Source organism: Doryrhamphus excisus, chromosome 12 (genome assembly GCF_030265055.1).
Source record: "Doryrhamphus excisus isolate RoL2022-K1 chromosome 12, RoL_Dexc_1.0, whole genome shotgun sequence".
Lineage (NCBI taxonomy): Eukaryota > Metazoa > Chordata > Actinopteri > Syngnathiformes > Syngnathidae > Doryrhamphus > Doryrhamphus excisus.
The window spans coordinates 18,649,307-18,666,467 of record NC_080477.1 but is presented as its reverse complement, the minus strand read 5'-3'; the positions used below and the strand labels follow the sequence as shown (position 1 = coordinate 18,666,467).

The 17,161-nt window shown below is 40.3% G+C and overlaps 3 protein-coding genes across 3 annotated transcripts; 2 read left to right on the top strand and 1 right to left on the bottom strand.

Moving 5' to 3' along the window:
* LOC131139133 (UDP-glucuronosyltransferase 2C1-like) lies at positions 1-6,870 on the bottom strand. The gene is made up of 2 exons (XM_058088429.1): positions 6,758-6,870; positions 1-5,057 (listed from the first exon to the last, which is right to left on the bottom strand). The coding sequence occupies exon 2, from the start codon at positions 5,055-5,057 to the stop codon at positions 3,477-3,479; it is 1,581 nt and encodes a 526-aa protein (XP_057944412.1). The 5' UTR covers positions 6,758-6,870; the 3' UTR covers positions 1-3,476.
* Positions 6,871-8,065: 1,195 nt separating this feature from the next.
* chrna5 (cholinergic receptor, nicotinic, alpha 5) lies at positions 8,066-14,158 on the top strand. The gene is made up of 8 exons (XM_058088433.1): positions 8,066-8,178; positions 8,299-8,430; positions 9,556-9,707; positions 9,790-9,834; positions 11,501-11,610; positions 11,727-11,904; positions 11,966-12,661; positions 12,969-14,158. Exons 2-8 carry the CDS (start codon positions 8,355-8,357, stop codon positions 13,125-13,127), a joined length of 1,416 nt encoding a protein of 471 aa, XP_057944416.1. The 5' UTR covers positions 8,066-8,178; positions 8,299-8,354; the 3' UTR covers positions 13,128-14,158.
* LOC131139134 (UDP-glucuronosyltransferase 2B1-like) lies at positions 13,975-16,974 on the top strand. Its single transcript, XM_058088430.1, has 2 exons — positions 13,975-14,064; positions 14,159-16,974. Exon 2 carries the CDS (start codon positions 14,166-14,168, stop codon positions 15,735-15,737), a length of 1,572 nt encoding a protein of 523 aa, XP_057944413.1. The 5' UTR covers positions 13,975-14,064; positions 14,159-14,165; the 3' UTR covers positions 15,738-16,974.
* The last annotated feature ends 187 nt before the right edge of the window (positions 16,975-17,161 follow it).

Genomic DNA, 17,161 nt, shown 5'->3' with positions numbered 1-17,161 from the left:
GAAAGAATAAAAAAAAAAAATCTGTCCATGCAGCAAGTATATTTTACTTGGTAAGACTTTACTACAAATGACCGACAGGACCGAAAATCTTACATTGAAGACATATCTAAAAATAAGCAGGAACTTAAACTGAAAAAAAAAAAAAAATAATAATTTAACTAAAAATTAAAATTAAAAATGAATTAATTAGAAAAAAATGAAAATTAAATTACATATTAATGCAAAATGAATAAAACTCACTGCTCTTGAAAATAACTCAAAATTAATCTTCCAAGTAGGACAAAAACTCTTGGGATTCGGGACTCAGATAAGCGGAGAATGGAATGCAATAATGAGTAAATAACCATTAAAACTCCGGAAATTATCGAACAGATTATCAAGAAATATGGTTTTGAATCTTGGCAAGGGGTTATTTCATAGCATTAAACGCCATCCTAGAACAATTCAAGAGCTTTAAATAAAATCCAAGCTTGATTAATTCAATGCTACTACTTTTTCCCGTCAATAAAGCTTCCTGTTAGATGAATGAGATTCAAAGCAAAGCTTATGTTCCTGTGTATGTGAGGGCGAGAGAGCAAAAAAAATTCCCCAGTGGGATTTCAGACATTTCCTGGCTTTGCTTGACCCACCCTGTATTCACTCCATAAAGAACAATGCTCTTTATTGTAGAGACTGGGCTGCTTAGTGGGAGCTAATACTTGTTTTTGTTTATTCTAGTCTTCAGCTTTTTACGCTGGTATTTCAGATGGAGTCCAAAAATGAGTCGACCAGAATACAAGACAACATTTATTACACATTTAGAACCCATGTAATGTCTTTAATTAATGCATTCATGAATTTTCATTCATACAGGTCATTGTATTCTCAGTGCATTCAATCAATAACAACTGGACTGTTGAGGTCGTCATTGTTCCTCTCATCCAAGCATCTCATCCGTCTTTAATGTAAGTGTGACATCACGTTTTGAGGAAAAAGCGGTAGAAAATGAATGAATGAACAAATGTAAAGATGATTATAGGGGTGTTATTTCATGTCTAGAGGGCTCATATAATGTTAAAAGCCATATTTAGAAGATCAGAAACATGTTTTCTATGCTCCAACTATGAAAAGATGGCGGGATTACTGTATAGTTGTATTTTATTATAATGTATTATGTACATTATATATGACATGTTAGTTGCAAAGCAAAATTAGTAAATAATAATAATAATAACAATAATTATTATAATAATAATAGGTTAATTGGCGACTCCAAATTGTCCTGAAATGAATGTGAGTGTGAATGGTTGTTTGTCTATATGTGCCCTGTGATTGGCTGGCCACCAGTCCAGGGTGTATCCTGCCTGAAGACGACTGGGATAGGCTCCAGCAACCCCCGTGACCCTCGTGAGGAAAAAGCGGTAGAAAATGAATGAATGAATATCTATTATTTGGAGTAATACAAATGTAAAGGTGATTATAGGGGTGTTATTTCATGTCTAGAGGGCTCCAATAATGTTAAAAGCCATATTTAGAAGATCAGAAACATGTTTTCTATGCTCCAACTATGAAAAGATGGCGGGATTACTGTATAGTTGTATTTTATTATAGTGTATTATGTACATTATATATGACATGTTAGTTGCAAAGCAAAATTAGTAAATAATAATAATAATAACAATAATTAATTAAATAATAATTCTAATCATTAACTAATCCAACACATATCAGAGGTCCAGCATGCATGAGCTGGAAGGTGCTTGTCGCTGCCGTTCTTCCATAGTCAAATGCATTCTATGTATTTATGCTCCGGTAAATGAATGAATGAGGTGATCAGTCATGAAAAAGTGGATCAAAATTTCCACCTGAACAAGGAAACACTGCATGTACTTCATATGCAGATCAAAAAGAAGAACAAATGTTTTTCTGTTAATTAATGAAAACTAATAAGTATATTAAAAAAAAGGCATGTCCGATAATTATCGGCAAGATATCGGTATAAAAATGTGATATCGGTATCAGATTTTTTTCACAATCATTCATTCATTTTCTACCGCTTATCCTCACAAGGGTTGCTGGGGGTGCTGGAGTTAGTTGCAAAGCAAAATTAGTAAATAATAACAACAATAATTATTATAATAATAATAACAGGTTAATTGGCGACTCCAAATTGTCCATAGGTATGAATGTGAGTGTGAATGGTTGTTTGTCTATATGTGCCCTGTGATTGGCTGGCCACCAGTCCGGGGTGTACCCCGCCTGAAGACGACTGGGATAGGCTCCAGCAACACCTGTGACCCTCGTGAGAAAAAGCGGTAGAAAATGCATGAATGAATATCTATTATTTGGAGTAATACAAATGTAAAGGTGATTATAGGGGTGTTATTTCATGTCTAGAGGGCTCTAATAATGTTAAAAGCCACATTTAGAAGATCAGAAACACGTTTTCTATGCTCCAACTATGAAAAGATGGCGGGATTACTGTATAGTTGTATTTTATTATAGTGTATTATGTACATTATATACGTATGACATGTTAGTTGCAAAGCAAAATTAGTAAATAATAATAACAATAATAATAATAATAATAATAATAGGTTAATTGGCGACTCCAAATTGTCCATAGGTATGAATGTGAGTGTGAATGGTTGTTTGTCTGTATGTGCCCTGTGATTGGCTGGCCACCAGTCCGGGGTGTACCCCGCCTGAAGACAGCTGGGATAGGCTCCAGCAACCCCCGTGAGGAAAAGCGGTAGAAAATGAATGAATGAATATCTATTATTTGGAGTAATACAAATGTAAATGTGATTATAGGGGTGTTATTTCATGTCTAGAGGGCTCTAATAATGTTAAAAGCCATATTTAGAAGATCAGAAACATGTTTTCTATGCTCCAACTATGAAAAGATGGCAGGATTACTGTATGGTTGTATTTTATTATAGTGTATTATGTACATTATATATGATATGTTAGTTGCAAAGCAAAATTAGTAAATAATAATAATAATAACAATAATAATTATAATAATAATAGGTTAATTGGCGACTCCATAGGTATGTCCATAGGTATGAATGTGAGTGTGAATGGTTGTTTGTCTATATGTGCCCTGTGATTGGCTGGCCACCAGTCCAGGGTGTATCCTGCCTGAAGACGACTGGGATAGGCTCCAGCAACCCCTGCGACCCTCGTGAAAATGAATGAATGAATGAATGCTATGCAAAATACAGTACATGACAGGTCGTCCATCAAACAACCAAAGTATCAAGCTAAGCTAAGAAATACATAATATTTATTGCTATCTACTAGTTATGTCAATTAACCAAAAATATAGATTTTATCTTGGATGTACTTTTAAAAAAATGTAAATAAACACACAATGTGGTTAGCATGGCCTTCAAACGACCCCTATTTGAAAATGTGGCATGAACGATGGAGCAACACAATGATTTTCCAGTGTATGCAAAGTTTTAAAAACACTTCCTGTACCTCCAGACTGACTACTCGAGTTTGACTTTCTTCCGACACAAAGCAGAGCACAGACACTTGATAGTGAAGAAAAACATAACGGACCCAGCTAAGCTAACTAAAGCCAGGAACAAACAAACATCCACAGAATAGTAAATGTACCAAGGTAACTTGTAGGACTCACTCCTTAGGTGAGCCGCACCTTTGTGTCTCATCACAAACTCGATCCAGAAGATAGCGTTGTCAAGCGGTGCGATGGGCTGATCTCTGTGCAGCCGAGAGAGTCTCTGAATATTTATCCTGTAGGACGGATTCACCAGAACTTCCTGCACGGCCTTCAGGAAACTGTCTTTATTCAGTGATGCCAACTGGACTATAATGGCCGCCCCTCTGTCTGAAAGACGCAGTAAGTTGTCGTACTGGTCGAAAAACAACGGGATTCCCACAACCGGCACTCCGTGATAAATAGCTTCCTGGACGCCGTTTGTACCACCGTGAGCAACAAAAAGTTTCATTTTCGGATGTCCGAGTAGGTCTTTCTGTGGGAACCAGTCCACCAGAAGAGTATTGTTCCCCAAAGTGGAAGGCGTAGCACCTTTATACCGCCAAATGACCTTCTGAGGTAGCTCTGCAAAAGCCGCCGCTATGTCGACGGTTAAGTCGGCAGGTAGTTCATCCACAAATGTACCCAGAGACATCATGATGACGCCATGCTCTCCAGAACTTTGCATGAACTCCTCCAAGTGGTCGGGTAGAGGCTCGGCGGGTTTGCACTGGAAGCCTCCCATGTAGATGACGTTGGGCATGGTGGGGCGAGGATACTCAAAGACAAAGTCGGCTCTCATAAGCCACAAATCGGCAGACATTAGTAAATGATCCATGTCGTTACCGGGCCCCATATATTTATCGCATATTTTCTGGTATATGTTTTTAATCACTAAGTTATGTTGTGCGTAGCCTACTAAAAATACAATAACGTTTTTGACTCTTTGAAAAAAGCTCATCTTGTTCGTGTTGCCTGTTCCTGTTATAGGAATGTAAGACAAAGGCGAAGGAGCGATGGCGACATGACCTTCGGTAGCAATTATCCATCGGACATTGTACACCAGCGGAAGGTTCAAATATTTAGCGACAATGACACCTCCTCCCCAGCAGGGGTCAGTGAGAAGCAAGTCAAACTTACTGTCGTTTAATCTCTTCATTAGGTCCCTATCTTCAAATATCGCCGTCGTAAATTCACCCACTGTATTATGAGCTTCCAGGAACATTCCGACCATCCCGATGCTTAGATGGAGAAAAGTCACCAAGGGCAGAGACCCCCTCTCAAACTCGATAATCTCAAAAACCAAACTGGTGATGAACTCTTTGCTCAAGCTCTTCTCCACGGGAACGGAGACGGTGTGGTAATAGGAGGCGTTGTCCTTGATGTACCACGTCTTGCTGGGACGCACTATGGTCACATTGTGCCCTCGGGAGTGCAGCTCTCGGATCAAAATGTCCATGTTTACCCAATGACTGCCCTCGGTGGGAAAGACCAGGATATTGCCTCCCTGGCAGCCTCTGGGAAGGACCAGGAAGAGCAGCAAGGCGCCGCAGAGACTCGTCACACTCATCTGAAATGACAGGATAAGAATCAGTCATTGACAAAATTCTTACCCTCTTTCTCCTTAATCTGGTAATGGTAATGGTAATGGTAATGGTTTAATTTCATTTGAACATGCATCAGATTACAATTGAATGCATCACATAATCAGTTCACAGTTCCACATGTCCAAAAGGAGTAGGAAGAAGCAAAGCTTATTAAATCCTACCCCTCCATCTGGTACTTTTACAATCAGTAACTGTTACATTTGTGCACTTCCTGCTTTCCTAATATAATTCAAGTTATTTATTTTTTAAATGATTTTTTTAATTTTAATTTTAATTTTACATATCACATAATCAGTTCACAGTTCCACATGTCCAAAAGGAGTAAATTAGAAAGTAAAAGGGAGTAAAAATAGAAATCCTACCCCTCCATCTGGTACTTTTACAATCAGTAACTCAGTTACATTTGTTCACTTCCTGCTTTCCTAATATAATTTAAGTTATTTTAATTTTAATTTTAATTTTAATTTTAATTTTAATTTTAATTTTAATTTTAATTTTAATTTTAATTTTAATTTTAATTTTAATTTTAATTTTTTGTCACGTACGAGGTGATATGACCATCCAATGACATAATGGGTAATGGGTAATGGGATGACATTTTTAGGTAATTGGTTATTTTTAGCCTTATGCATTATTTTACCTGTTTGAAGATGAACTATATCAGAAAGTATTGAAGTATTTGTGATTTTAGAAATAAGGAGTTAGTATGTTCTCTGTAGGCGGCATTATGAATTATCCTTCCTGACCTTTTTTGCAGTGCTTTTAGCGAGTGAAGATTGCTTTTATAGTTATTACCCCATATTTCCACATAATAAGTAAGATATGGTAGAACCAGAGAGTAATAAAGAGTGTGGAGTGATTTCTGATTGAGAAAAAAAAATTGCTTTGTTCAATATTGAAATATTTCTGTCCACCTTATGTTGTATATTTGTAATATGAGGTTTCCAGCTCATATTTTCATCTATTGTGATCCCCAGAAATGTATTTTCCTTCACGCTTTCACGTATTTGCTGGTGCGTGTCCTTTCTGCTGTTGCCAAACAGCATGATTTTAGTTTTACTTCGGTTCAAGGACAATCTATTATCATCAAATGGGGGAAATGACATCATTACAGGAAGTGTGAAAGGAGCCTTTTTGTTCATCTCCCATTATACATAAAGCACATACCATATCTAAAAATTCAAATATCTCAACCACTATGTTTAGATGTCTTAGATTGGATCACATTATGTTGCCATGGTTTCAGAGCTGACACATAAAGCAAATGTACAATAACATGAATAAGCCTCAATCAGATAAATAGAGGTCAAAGTACAATTATAAATGACATACACACATTTTGAACTTGTCGACTGTTACCTGCATTTACACAACCAATAACTATGATGTTTTCGAATAATCATACAGTATACGTGGAGCCTCATAGATCACCGATCACAGTTTCAGTTTACTTTTCCAGTATTTTTATGGTGGAAAAACAATTTCTCACACACTGACTGAACCGATTGATTAGTGTTGAGTTAAATTATGTAGGAATTTCGATAATCCGTTATGTAACTTTAACTTGATGAAAGTCCCACAAACTGTGGCAAACCTTCTATCGACACAAAAACTAAGCACACGCATCGTAACGTTGCGTTTTATGTATGTAGTCCATACTTACGGTGTAATCCTATTGGAGTTGTTTTTTATTTCACATGGAAAGCTGGAAACGACTCGCCGACTTGTTTTGGGTCCACGGGTGTGTGGCGTTCAGGGGCGGTGCAGCAGTGTGGGAGACGCTGCAGCGAGTCTGATAATCTTATGAGAGGTCAATTGAAAGCGTGTTTGCGCGTAAGTTAATCATTACAACTACACATATGAATCGATGATGTAACTATTACGTTGGCTTCATTTGTTTACCTTTTTATGTGAATGGTGCAGTGTTATTTTACACTGGTCTTTACCGATTTTCCGACCGTCTTTAAAGTGCACTTACTTTACTGTAAACAATGCCGTGACATGCAAGTATTCCTCAAAATGTAAAGAAATACACAACACAAATGTAAGTATGCGGTGTTATTTTGTTTTTACTCTGTGGGAATCACATTGTAGTTATGTGTTTTGGTTACTGAAAAGATACTTGGCTAGCAAGCTAGTAGAAGTTGTAATTCCATACCGGGATGAGGCTACTTGCTGGAGTGGTAAGTACTACTCACAGCTTAAGGCGGCACCTGGCCTCGAATTTATTTTCCAGGAAGTAGACAAACCCCTGTCTATTTTCGGTGGAAGAATATATATGACTGGGGAAAAAAAGCTCTGTCCAATTTTCATAAAATTCAGCTCAATTTGACCCATTAAGATAATTTGTTCATATCCTGTATTGTAAACCGTTGAAAAGTGAGAAAACATTTTTTTTAAGGGCAAGCTCTAATATTAGCATATTAGCTATAGTTAGTATATTACAATTTATCCATTAAGTGATCAATTTAATACACATATTTACAAAGTATACATTATTCAAATGAATATGATGTTTGTGGTGTCTTCAAATGACACTGTCTAATTCAGATGATATATATATTTACATTTTTTAAGGGCAAGTGGTAATATTAGCATATTAGCTATAGTTAGTTTATTACAATTTATCCATTAAGTGATCAATTTAATACACATATTTACAAAGTATACATTATTCAAATGAATATGATGTCTCGAATGACACTGTCTTTGTTCAGATGATATATATTACATTTGTTTTGACCATCTATAAGTACAATGCTACTATAGCCATTCTACTGTTGTAAAAGTAGTGAGGATGAGAAGACTAATATTGGCACAGGCTCCCTTTTTCTATTGTGATGATGCAACGGAGGAGGCTGATTGGGTGCAAAGAGGAGAGCATCCTTGCTTGTGATCAGTGACCTCAAGAACTGCAAGGAGCCAGAGATGGGGAGCTTTGGCGGGGGTGGGGAAAACGGGGCAGTGCTTTCCAGAGGCGAGGAGGAGGAGGAGGAGGGTATTTGTCAAAGACAGGAGGAGAGAGCGACGCCAGCCAGCATATGTGCAAGCATCACTTCTCTGCATGTTCGACACTCTGAGCAGGTACGTGTGCACGCAGGTTTTTATTAAAGAGTTTCTTATCATGCGATGTTGCTTCTAATGACTCAGTATGGTGATTTAGCTCGGAAGCCTAAAGCGGCACCAACACGACTTGTCTTCCAGCTTGGTGATGCCCGAGGGATCCTCTACTGCGTGGATGCGGCGCCGCCTCTGATACGATGCTGCGAGCAGGGGGTGCAGCCGCTTCTCTTGCGCTGCTGCTGCTGCACTGCTGCCACCTGTGCCACTCACTGCGTAAGTTATCCAACCTCAGGGGAGTCAGACATGACATGGTCCAATAGCGGCTGGGCTTTCTGCAGATACACAAAGCTGATATCACCACTGGGTTGATTCAAGTCACGTGACATTAGAGCATCTAGCACAGGGGCGGGGACCAATAATAACAGTGTATTTTCTCTTAGTAACCGGTGTTTATTTACTCAACTGCAGAGAGTATGGGCATATTGCCCTGATATATAATAGCGAAATAAATAATAATTGATGTTTTCATTATGAGTGAGATTTTCGCCTAACTGTTATCTTAAAACTAGCATCATCACTCCCGCTCTGGCGTTTGCTAACTTACCTGACATTTCAGCCGCTTTTTTTGAGCGTCGCTGCAGCTCTCCAAGTCACTGGTGTATGTGAGTGCCAGGAAGAAAAGCTCTTCCTCTCACTTTGGGGGAACGTTTTACAAGGGAATTTTGCAGTATTAAAGATTCCAACCCCAATTTTCTCTTGAAACTCCACTGTAAAGGTCAGGTTACCTTTGTAAATGTGGCCTTAACATATTGTTTAATTTAGTTTTGTAAGATCTGATGACCTTCCAGTACTAGAATCTTTACTTGTGCTGGTGCTGCCTATGGTTCTTTGCTTTATAGACTTCATAAATTAGACTGTTTTGTATTTTTGGCTGCCAGTAGTAATATGTCACCATTAAGTCGGACTGCAGTGAGATCACCGTCTCGCTGCCTGCGCGGCACCATCGATTTCTTATAGTCTCAGCCAGGCGGAATGGCCTTAATAAGGAGTGGAGCTTGAAAAGATGATGAATAGCTGGATAACACCGTCATTAATTGGAAGAGGGGCCCTATCTATCGACACCAGACAACACAAATACGCTCCTGTTGGTATCACCATGAATTGAGCTTGAAATACCATTCAAAATGCGACTTACCTGCTACACCAACAAGGGTTTATATTTTGGGACACAGTGACTACATATGTACGTATGTTGCAGAAACATAATCAACTTTTCAAATGAAAGACAGTCATGGTCGTCATGGTGACAGATTCTCTTGTCTTCCAGGTTTCCATGCTGATAGCAGAATTGGGTCAGCTTCAATAGAATCTTCCTTAATCCTCTCTTGTCTTCCTCAGGTGTTCCCAAACTTTCCTCCTATGCAAAAGCCGAAGACAAGCTTTTCAAATACCTCTTTGGGAACTACCAGAAATGGGTTCGCCCAGTGGAATCTCTGAACCAGACGATATGCGTCAAGTTTGGGCTTGCTATCTCGCAGCTCGTTGATGTGGTGAGTTTCAACATGTACTGATTGTGAACAGCATAAATGACGTTCTACAAAACAAAGATCATGCTGTGCTTCTACCGTTCAGGATGAAAAGAACCAGCTGATGACTACTAATGTGTGGATGAAACAGGCAAGTGGCAAAGAAGTGTGTTGTTTTTTGTGGCTACTGTATATCCTTTGGCTGACATGGCCAGGTATTACACATTGCAATTCATGGAGATCAGTTTTCATAGTCACGTACCCCTCAGACATCTGATTGGAAGTCATGAACCCACTCCTTCTGTACGCAAAAAAACCCCCATAAATTATACAATGGAACATCTTTCATATATTTGTCAACTGCACACATATGCTACTAATTTGAAACAAGGAAATAATCAACTAATGTTACATGTACACCTAATAATTGGAAATAATTATGAAAACAAAGGTGCATTACATACAGAAATCAGACAAGATGAAAGGAAGAATAGAAAATACCCAGAGAAAATCATACACATAAGTCTCAATCTGCGTCATACGTGGTGTGTTCAAGGACAGCCAAATGACCAAAAAAGACAAATTCTTTGTGAAAGCATAGATTTAAATTGGGGGCACTGATTAGTCACAAAACCATGTGACAAGACCGACTGATTTAGAAAACAACTTTGTGCTGTCACCTTTCTTTGACACTATACTACCTGATGTGACTGTTGACATGAGGCGTTGAAGTGCATTATGTGAATCTCAGTGTTTGGCGGTAATGTAATCCATTCATTCGTTTTCTATCGCTTATCCTCACAAGGGTGGCAGGGGGTGCTGGAGCCTATCCCAGCTGTCTTCGGACGAGAGGCGGGGACTGGTCGCCAGCCAGCCAGCCAATCACAGGGCACATATAGACAAACAACCATTCACACTCACTTTCATGTTTTTGGAATGTGGGAGGAAACCGGAGTACCCGGAGAAAACCCACGGGGAGAACATGCAAACTCCACACAGAGATGGCTGAGGGTGGAATTGAACTCGGGTTTCCTAGCTGTGAGGCCTGCATGCTAACCACTTCTCCACCGTTCACATCCACCCTATGGCAATTTGCATAAGCTTAGATTACAGGTGATGACTAACATGTAGCATTATATAGTACATACTACCAGTGATTGGCCACTCTATATGTCAATCATTACCCATAGTATAAGTGATTTCATACAACTACAGTATTTTCTAGTATGCATGTCATTCCTCTCCTCACTTCTTTATTGTATAAAAAAACACAAGGTGCTTCATTTTCATAGGACCAAATGTTGAAAGTAAGAATTTTAATAATTTACGCACATGAATTTTCCTGCAAGGCTCCATGGAAACCCCCTAGCAAGTGCATGCCATAGGTGGTCTAGCATGCACCCCTATATGTTATGGCTGTTGGCATTTACCTGACACTTCTCATCAATATGAGGCCCCTCGGCACGATGGATGCTTCCTCTCTCACCAGCCTCCTTCCCACTCCTGTCTGTCTCATCCATGCTGTTTGTGTCACGCATCATATGAACAAAGACGTGAACAGTCCATTACAATAACATGGATGATGTCATATTTTGGCTAACTATTTTTCTTTTTTTTTGGTAAATGTGATCTGTCATTTAATACACTATGACATGTATTTACTGAAAATGCGCCAGGTGGATGGCCTCACATCAACTCGCTTCCTCTGGCAGATGATCACCAGATTACTGATATTTATTTATTTTTAGATTCCAACTGGCATTGTTATCCCTGGCATCCCTGTTAGACCAACAATATGTTGTGATTTTGTCATGTAGGAGTGGGTTGACATGAAGCTAAGATGGGACCCTGATGACTATGTGGGCATCACAGCTATACGAGTGCCCTCTGACAGGATCTGGCTCCCTGACGTTGTGCTGTACGATAAGTAAGTGATGAATCAACCCTGTACATGATTGATGGATGAACTGTTTTAGAGCTACAGTCTTTTATTGTGTAACTTTTATTTTGAAAGTAATCAGTTGATGGTTTTCCTTTGTGCAGTTCAGATGGTCGTTTTGAGGGCACCGTCACCAAAGCAGTGGTCAAATACAACGGAACCATAACATGGACGCCCCCTGCTAATTATAAGTCCGCGTGCACCATTGACGTCACCTTCTTCCCGTTTGACCTCCAGAACTGTTCCATGAAATTCGGCTCATGGACCTACGATGGTTCCCAGGTTTGTCCACCACACACAGCATGACATCATCGGCATGATCTTTACTCCTTTTTTTTGCCAGGTGGACATCATTCTGGAGGACTTCCATGTGGACAGGCAGGATTATTTTGATAATGGCGAATGGGAGATTGTAAAGGCGACAGGCAGCCGTGGAATAAGGATGGATGGCAGCGCTTCATATCCCACTATTACCTACTTCTTCATCATCCGCAGGCTGCCTCTCTTCTACACTCTCTTCCTCATCATCCCCTGCATTGGCCTGTCCTTCCTCACAATTCTTGTCTTTTATCTGCCCTCCAACGGCGGCGAGAAGATCTCTCTCTGCACCTCTGTGCTGGTCTCGCTCACCGTCTTCCTGCTGGTCATTGAGGAAATCATCCCCTCCTCATCCAAGGCCATTCCGCTCATCGGGGAGTACCTGGTCTTCACCATGATCTTCGTTACGCTCTCCATTGTCATCACCGTGTTTGCCATCAACGTCCACCATCGCTCGTCGTCCACTCATCACGGCATGGCGCCCTGGGTCAGGAGGATTTTCCTACACAGGCTGCCCAAGCTGCTGTGGATGCGCAGCCACGTGGACCGCTACGGCACAGTGGGAGCAACGCGGACGGGAAGAGCGCTGGGAATGGGAATGATGAAAGACTCTGCAGCTGACATGAGCTCGGTGTCTCACACCAGGCATAACATCCAAGCTGCACTGGAGTCTATTCGCTACATAACAATGCATGTGGTGAAAGAAAATGAGGTCAGGGAGGTGAGTCCGGTACCTGTTATACATCCTTATTGTGTTCCGTGCATCCTGTGTAGGGTCCTAAACAAATCATTTTGGCTTTAGTTTGAAGTTTATCCTGCATTATGTTGCCTTCAGAGGTAGTATAAGAACCAAGGGAGAAGTGGGAGGATGCATGTGTGGAAAAAAAACATGGCCGGTATGTGAAGGTTCACACTCATCACTTTTTGACAGCAATGTTGTGATCTCCGGTACTGCCGCTGATGTTGTCATTGAATTATCACTCACAGTTGCAGAATTACAACTCATTTACTTCTTTTTTTTTGCCCAGGTGGTGCAGGACTGGAAGTTTGTTGCCCAAGTTCTGGATCGAATGTTTCTTTGGGCCTTCTTACTGGTGTCCATCTTGGGATCAGCTCTCCTATTCATCCCGGTTATCTACAAATGGGCTAGCATCATCGTCCCGAACCATTTCGGAGGTACCCTTTAAGGTTACCTGATCTCTCATAAACAATGAATGAGCACCATAAACCAAACAATTGCAGTAGAAACGGACAAAGGCATTGCACGCCAGTACAAAAATCCCGAGTGCAGCCCATAATTACAAGTAAAACATAATAACATAAGCATGTTTTGATGCATACTGTGTCTTACAAAAAAAGGTTGTGGTGAGGTTTCACATTTCCATTCATCGCTAAGATTACCCGCAACTTGGAAGGCGAGGGACTTTGGCCTGCAAGTCGTTGTAGTCCAAACAAGTTACACAACACCGACACCGAGCCTGACCTTTAATCCGTAAGATTTAACCGATCAGTTTATGAATGAATTATGCACCTTTCTTTTACAGCTGAGTCACACAGCGCTGCATGCTAGAATAGAATATACAAAAGTTATGAAAACAACACTACAAAAATGAAAGGAAAGTGAAAGGAATGAAGATGAAGAATTGAATCGGAGTGAAAAACAAGATCGGACAAAAATGAACAAAAAAAAGAAAAAGACCATGGCATGGAAATGATTGGCTTGTAAACGTGTTGGAACCGTGCAAGGGCTGACAGTAAACATCAATAAATCAGGAAGTCAAAGAGAAAGAGGGAAATTACTTCAAAATAAAACAAAACACCAATGATCCACACACTATGAAAACTTGAAAAATTATCCCACAAAGTGAAAACAGATTGGAATCAGGAATGGAATCAGGAAACTGAAGAATTCTGAATTCTAAACCAGGCACTTTGGGGTAAAAAAAAAAAAAAAAAGGTTTCATACTCCACGCTGTTCTGCATTCTACAAAAGGAAGAACAAGAGCTTAGTGACGTGGTTCACACACAGGGTTATGTAAGCTTTGCTGTGGAGTACGCTGTATTTCCACCCAGCACCCGTGGAATAGGACACTGTGTCTGATCAGCTGACTTAACCATAACAAGGTATGTTTCTCGGAAATAAAACTGACAGAACATGTCAAGTATTTGACTGATTTGGTTGAATTTTTTTTTTTTTTTTTTTTACTTGCGTCTTTAGGTTAAAGATGCCCACGCACGGATGTTCAGTTTTCCTGTGCATTGCATTGTTGTCATGTTGGAGAGATTGCTGCGGTGGCAGGATTTTAGTCGTACCTTTCGAGGGTAGCCACTGGATCAATATGGACGTTATGATCAGAGCGCTCCACGCTCGAGGACACTCAGTTGACGTGATTCGTGCCAACACTAGCTGGTACATTAAGGACAACGCGCCTCACTACAACGCTATCAGCGTATCCATCAGCAAAGGCGTTGACTATGACTTTGTGAACACATTCATGGTGAATATTTTAGCTATAGAGAGGGAACAAATCCCCGTTCTGAAATTTGCAAGTAAGCAGGCGATAATGTTCAAAGCAACATTTGGTCTGCATTCCATCATGAGCACAATGGCTAGTAGTGTACTAAAAAATGGCGAATTAATGACTCGTCTGAAAGAGGGTCAGTATGACATGCTTCTTACTGATCCAGCAGGAGGAACGGGCATCATCTTAGCTCATGCGCTACAGCTACCGTTAGTCTACAATGTACGTTGGGTGACAAGCGGAGAGGGGCATCAGTTCCTCGCACCGTCCCCTTTATCTTACATTCCCATGACCGGATCCGGACTGTCGGATAAAATGACTTTCTTTCAGAGAGTTAAGAATTTTCTGTACTTCATCCTTTGGAATGCAGAGTATGCATTATTAATCCAACCCCTATATCAAGCTGTTTGCACTGAATATTTTGACCCAAAGGTTAAATACGATGACCTGGTACAAGCAGCGGATCTGTGGCTCATGAGAGCGGACTTTGTGTTTGAGTTCCCTCGCCCCCTCATGCCCAATATCATCCACGTAGGAGGATTCCAATGTCAACCCGCAGAGCCTCTACCGGACCACCTGGAGGAATTTGTGCAAAGTTCTGGAGAATATGGAGTCATCGTTATGTCCCTTGGGACTTTTGTGAGCGAACTACCTTCTGACTTGACCGATACGATAGCGGCAGCTTTTGCTAAGCTACCTCAGAAGGTCATATGGAAATTTCAAGGTACTAAACCTTCAACCCTGGGTTCGAATACACTCCTGGTGGATTGGATTCCACAGAAGGACCTCCTCGGACATCCAAAGATGAAACTCTTTGTGGCTCATTGCGGAACAAACGGCATCCAGGAGGCTATTTACCACGGAGTGCCCATTGTTGGAATACCCATATTTTTTGACCAGTATGATAACTTGAGGCGTCTTACAGAAAGAGGCGTAGCGGTGATGGTCACACTTTCCTCATTGGATAAAGACAATAACTTCCTAAACGCCTTGCAGGAAGTTCTTACAAATCCATCCTACAGAATAAACATGCAGAGACTCTCCAGACTGCACAGAGATCAGCCCTTAACACCAATGGACAGCGCCCTCTTCTGGATAGAGTTTGTTATGAGACACAAAGGCGCAGGTCACCTGAGGACGGAGTCCTATAAGCTACCCTGGTACGCTTACTATTCTGTGGACATGGTCTTTACTTTCTTTTTAACTGTAGGAGTGATGATTGTTCTCCCAATTGTGTTTTTCAGGACACGTGTCTTGAAAACCCGCACAAAATGAACTTGTGTTATTATTACAACCAAGTACATTGAATTGTCTCTGCTGCCTCATAGACAGATAGAAGTATATTTGAACCCATAACTCTTTCATTTATAATTTCAGTATTGTCCATTTTTGACACATTAGGGTCGCTATAGATCTTGTTGGATAAACCAAAACTGAGTAACAACTACAATGATAAACAGTCAAACTTATGGGGGAGTTGTATGTTTATATGTAAAAATTTTATTCATTCATTTTCTACCGCTTAACCTCACAAGGGTTGTGGGGGTGCTGGAGCCTATCCCAGCTGTCTTCATTCGAGAGGCAGATTACACCCTGGCCTGGTTGGCCAGCCAATCACAGTGCACATATAGACAAACAACCATTCATACTCACATTCATACCTATGGATAATTTGGAGTCGCTAATTAACCTAGCATGTTTTTTTTTAAATGTGGGAGGAAACCGGAGTACCCGGAGAAAACCCACTCATGCATTTCACTTCATCTCCAAGGCCTCTAACATGTAATGTAACTCTGATGTACTCGTTCCTGATCCTATCCATCCTGGTCACTCCCAATGTGAACCTCAACATCCGCATCTCCAGTTCTACTTCCTGTCTTTTCTTCATTGGCACTGTCTTTAGACCATTCATTAATTCATTCATTTTCTACCGCTTATCCTCACGAGGGTCGCGGGGGGTGCTGGAGCCTATCCCCAATCACAGGGCACATCTAGACAAACAACCATTCACACTCACATTCATACCTATGGACAATTTGGAGTCGCCAATTAACCTAGCATGTTTTTTTTGGAAACCGGAGTACCCGGAGAAAACCCACGCATGCACGGGGAGAACATGCAAACTCCACACAGAGATAGCCGAGGGTGGGATTGAACTCGGGTCTCCTAGCTGCGTGCTAACCACTCGACCGCCGTTGTATATTTTTCTATGCTGCTTTACTACTATTACATTGTTATCCAATTGGCTGGGAATTTGTCCGATTATTCTCGATACTGATATTTATCGTCTTGCTGTAAGTATAAAAATGAGATATCGGTGTATCGTGTCTGATTTTTTTTGTGATCATGAAAACCGATATTTCTGTATGCAACACAGGCGATATGTCATGTTATATATATATCGGTATCGGAAACTAAGACATGGACAATATCGTTTTTTCTGCAAAAAAAATCCAGTATCGAACATCTGTAATGATTTCAGATGAAAGAGCAACATTATTTGCGAATCCATCCTTACTTAGTAGCCACAACTAAGGATGTCTTTGAGAACTCAAGTCTTTCACATTTTCAGATTTCATTCTCAATAAAACGATTATTAAAAAAAAAGCTATTGAAGCTATTCATATATTCATTTTCAATAACCTTAAAAAAAGGGCAGCTCAGGAACTGTTCATTTTTAGAGACTCATTTACATTTAT

Bases quoted from the DNA above. Each gene is read 5' to 3' on its own strand.
- LOC131139133 (XM_058088429.1), bottom strand. From the start codon at position 5,057: ATGAGTGTGACGAGTCTCTGCGGCGCCTTGCTGCTCTTCCTGGTCCTT.
- chrna5 (XM_058088433.1), top strand. From the start codon at position 8,355: ATGCTGCGAGCAGGGGGTGCAGCCGCTTCTCTTGCGCTGCTGCTGCTG. The intron at 9,708-9,789 runs GTGAGTTTCAAC...TCTACCGTTCAG, and splicing joins TCTCGCAGCTCGTTGATGTG to GATGAAAAGAACCAGCTGAT. The intron at 9,835-11,500 runs GCAAGTGGCAAA...TTTGTCATGTAG, and splicing joins CTAATGTGTGGATGAAACAG to GAGTGGGTTGACATGAAGCT.
- LOC131139134 (XM_058088430.1), top strand. From the start codon at position 14,166: ATGCCCACGCACGGATGTTCAGTTTTCCTGTGCATTGCATTGTTGTCA.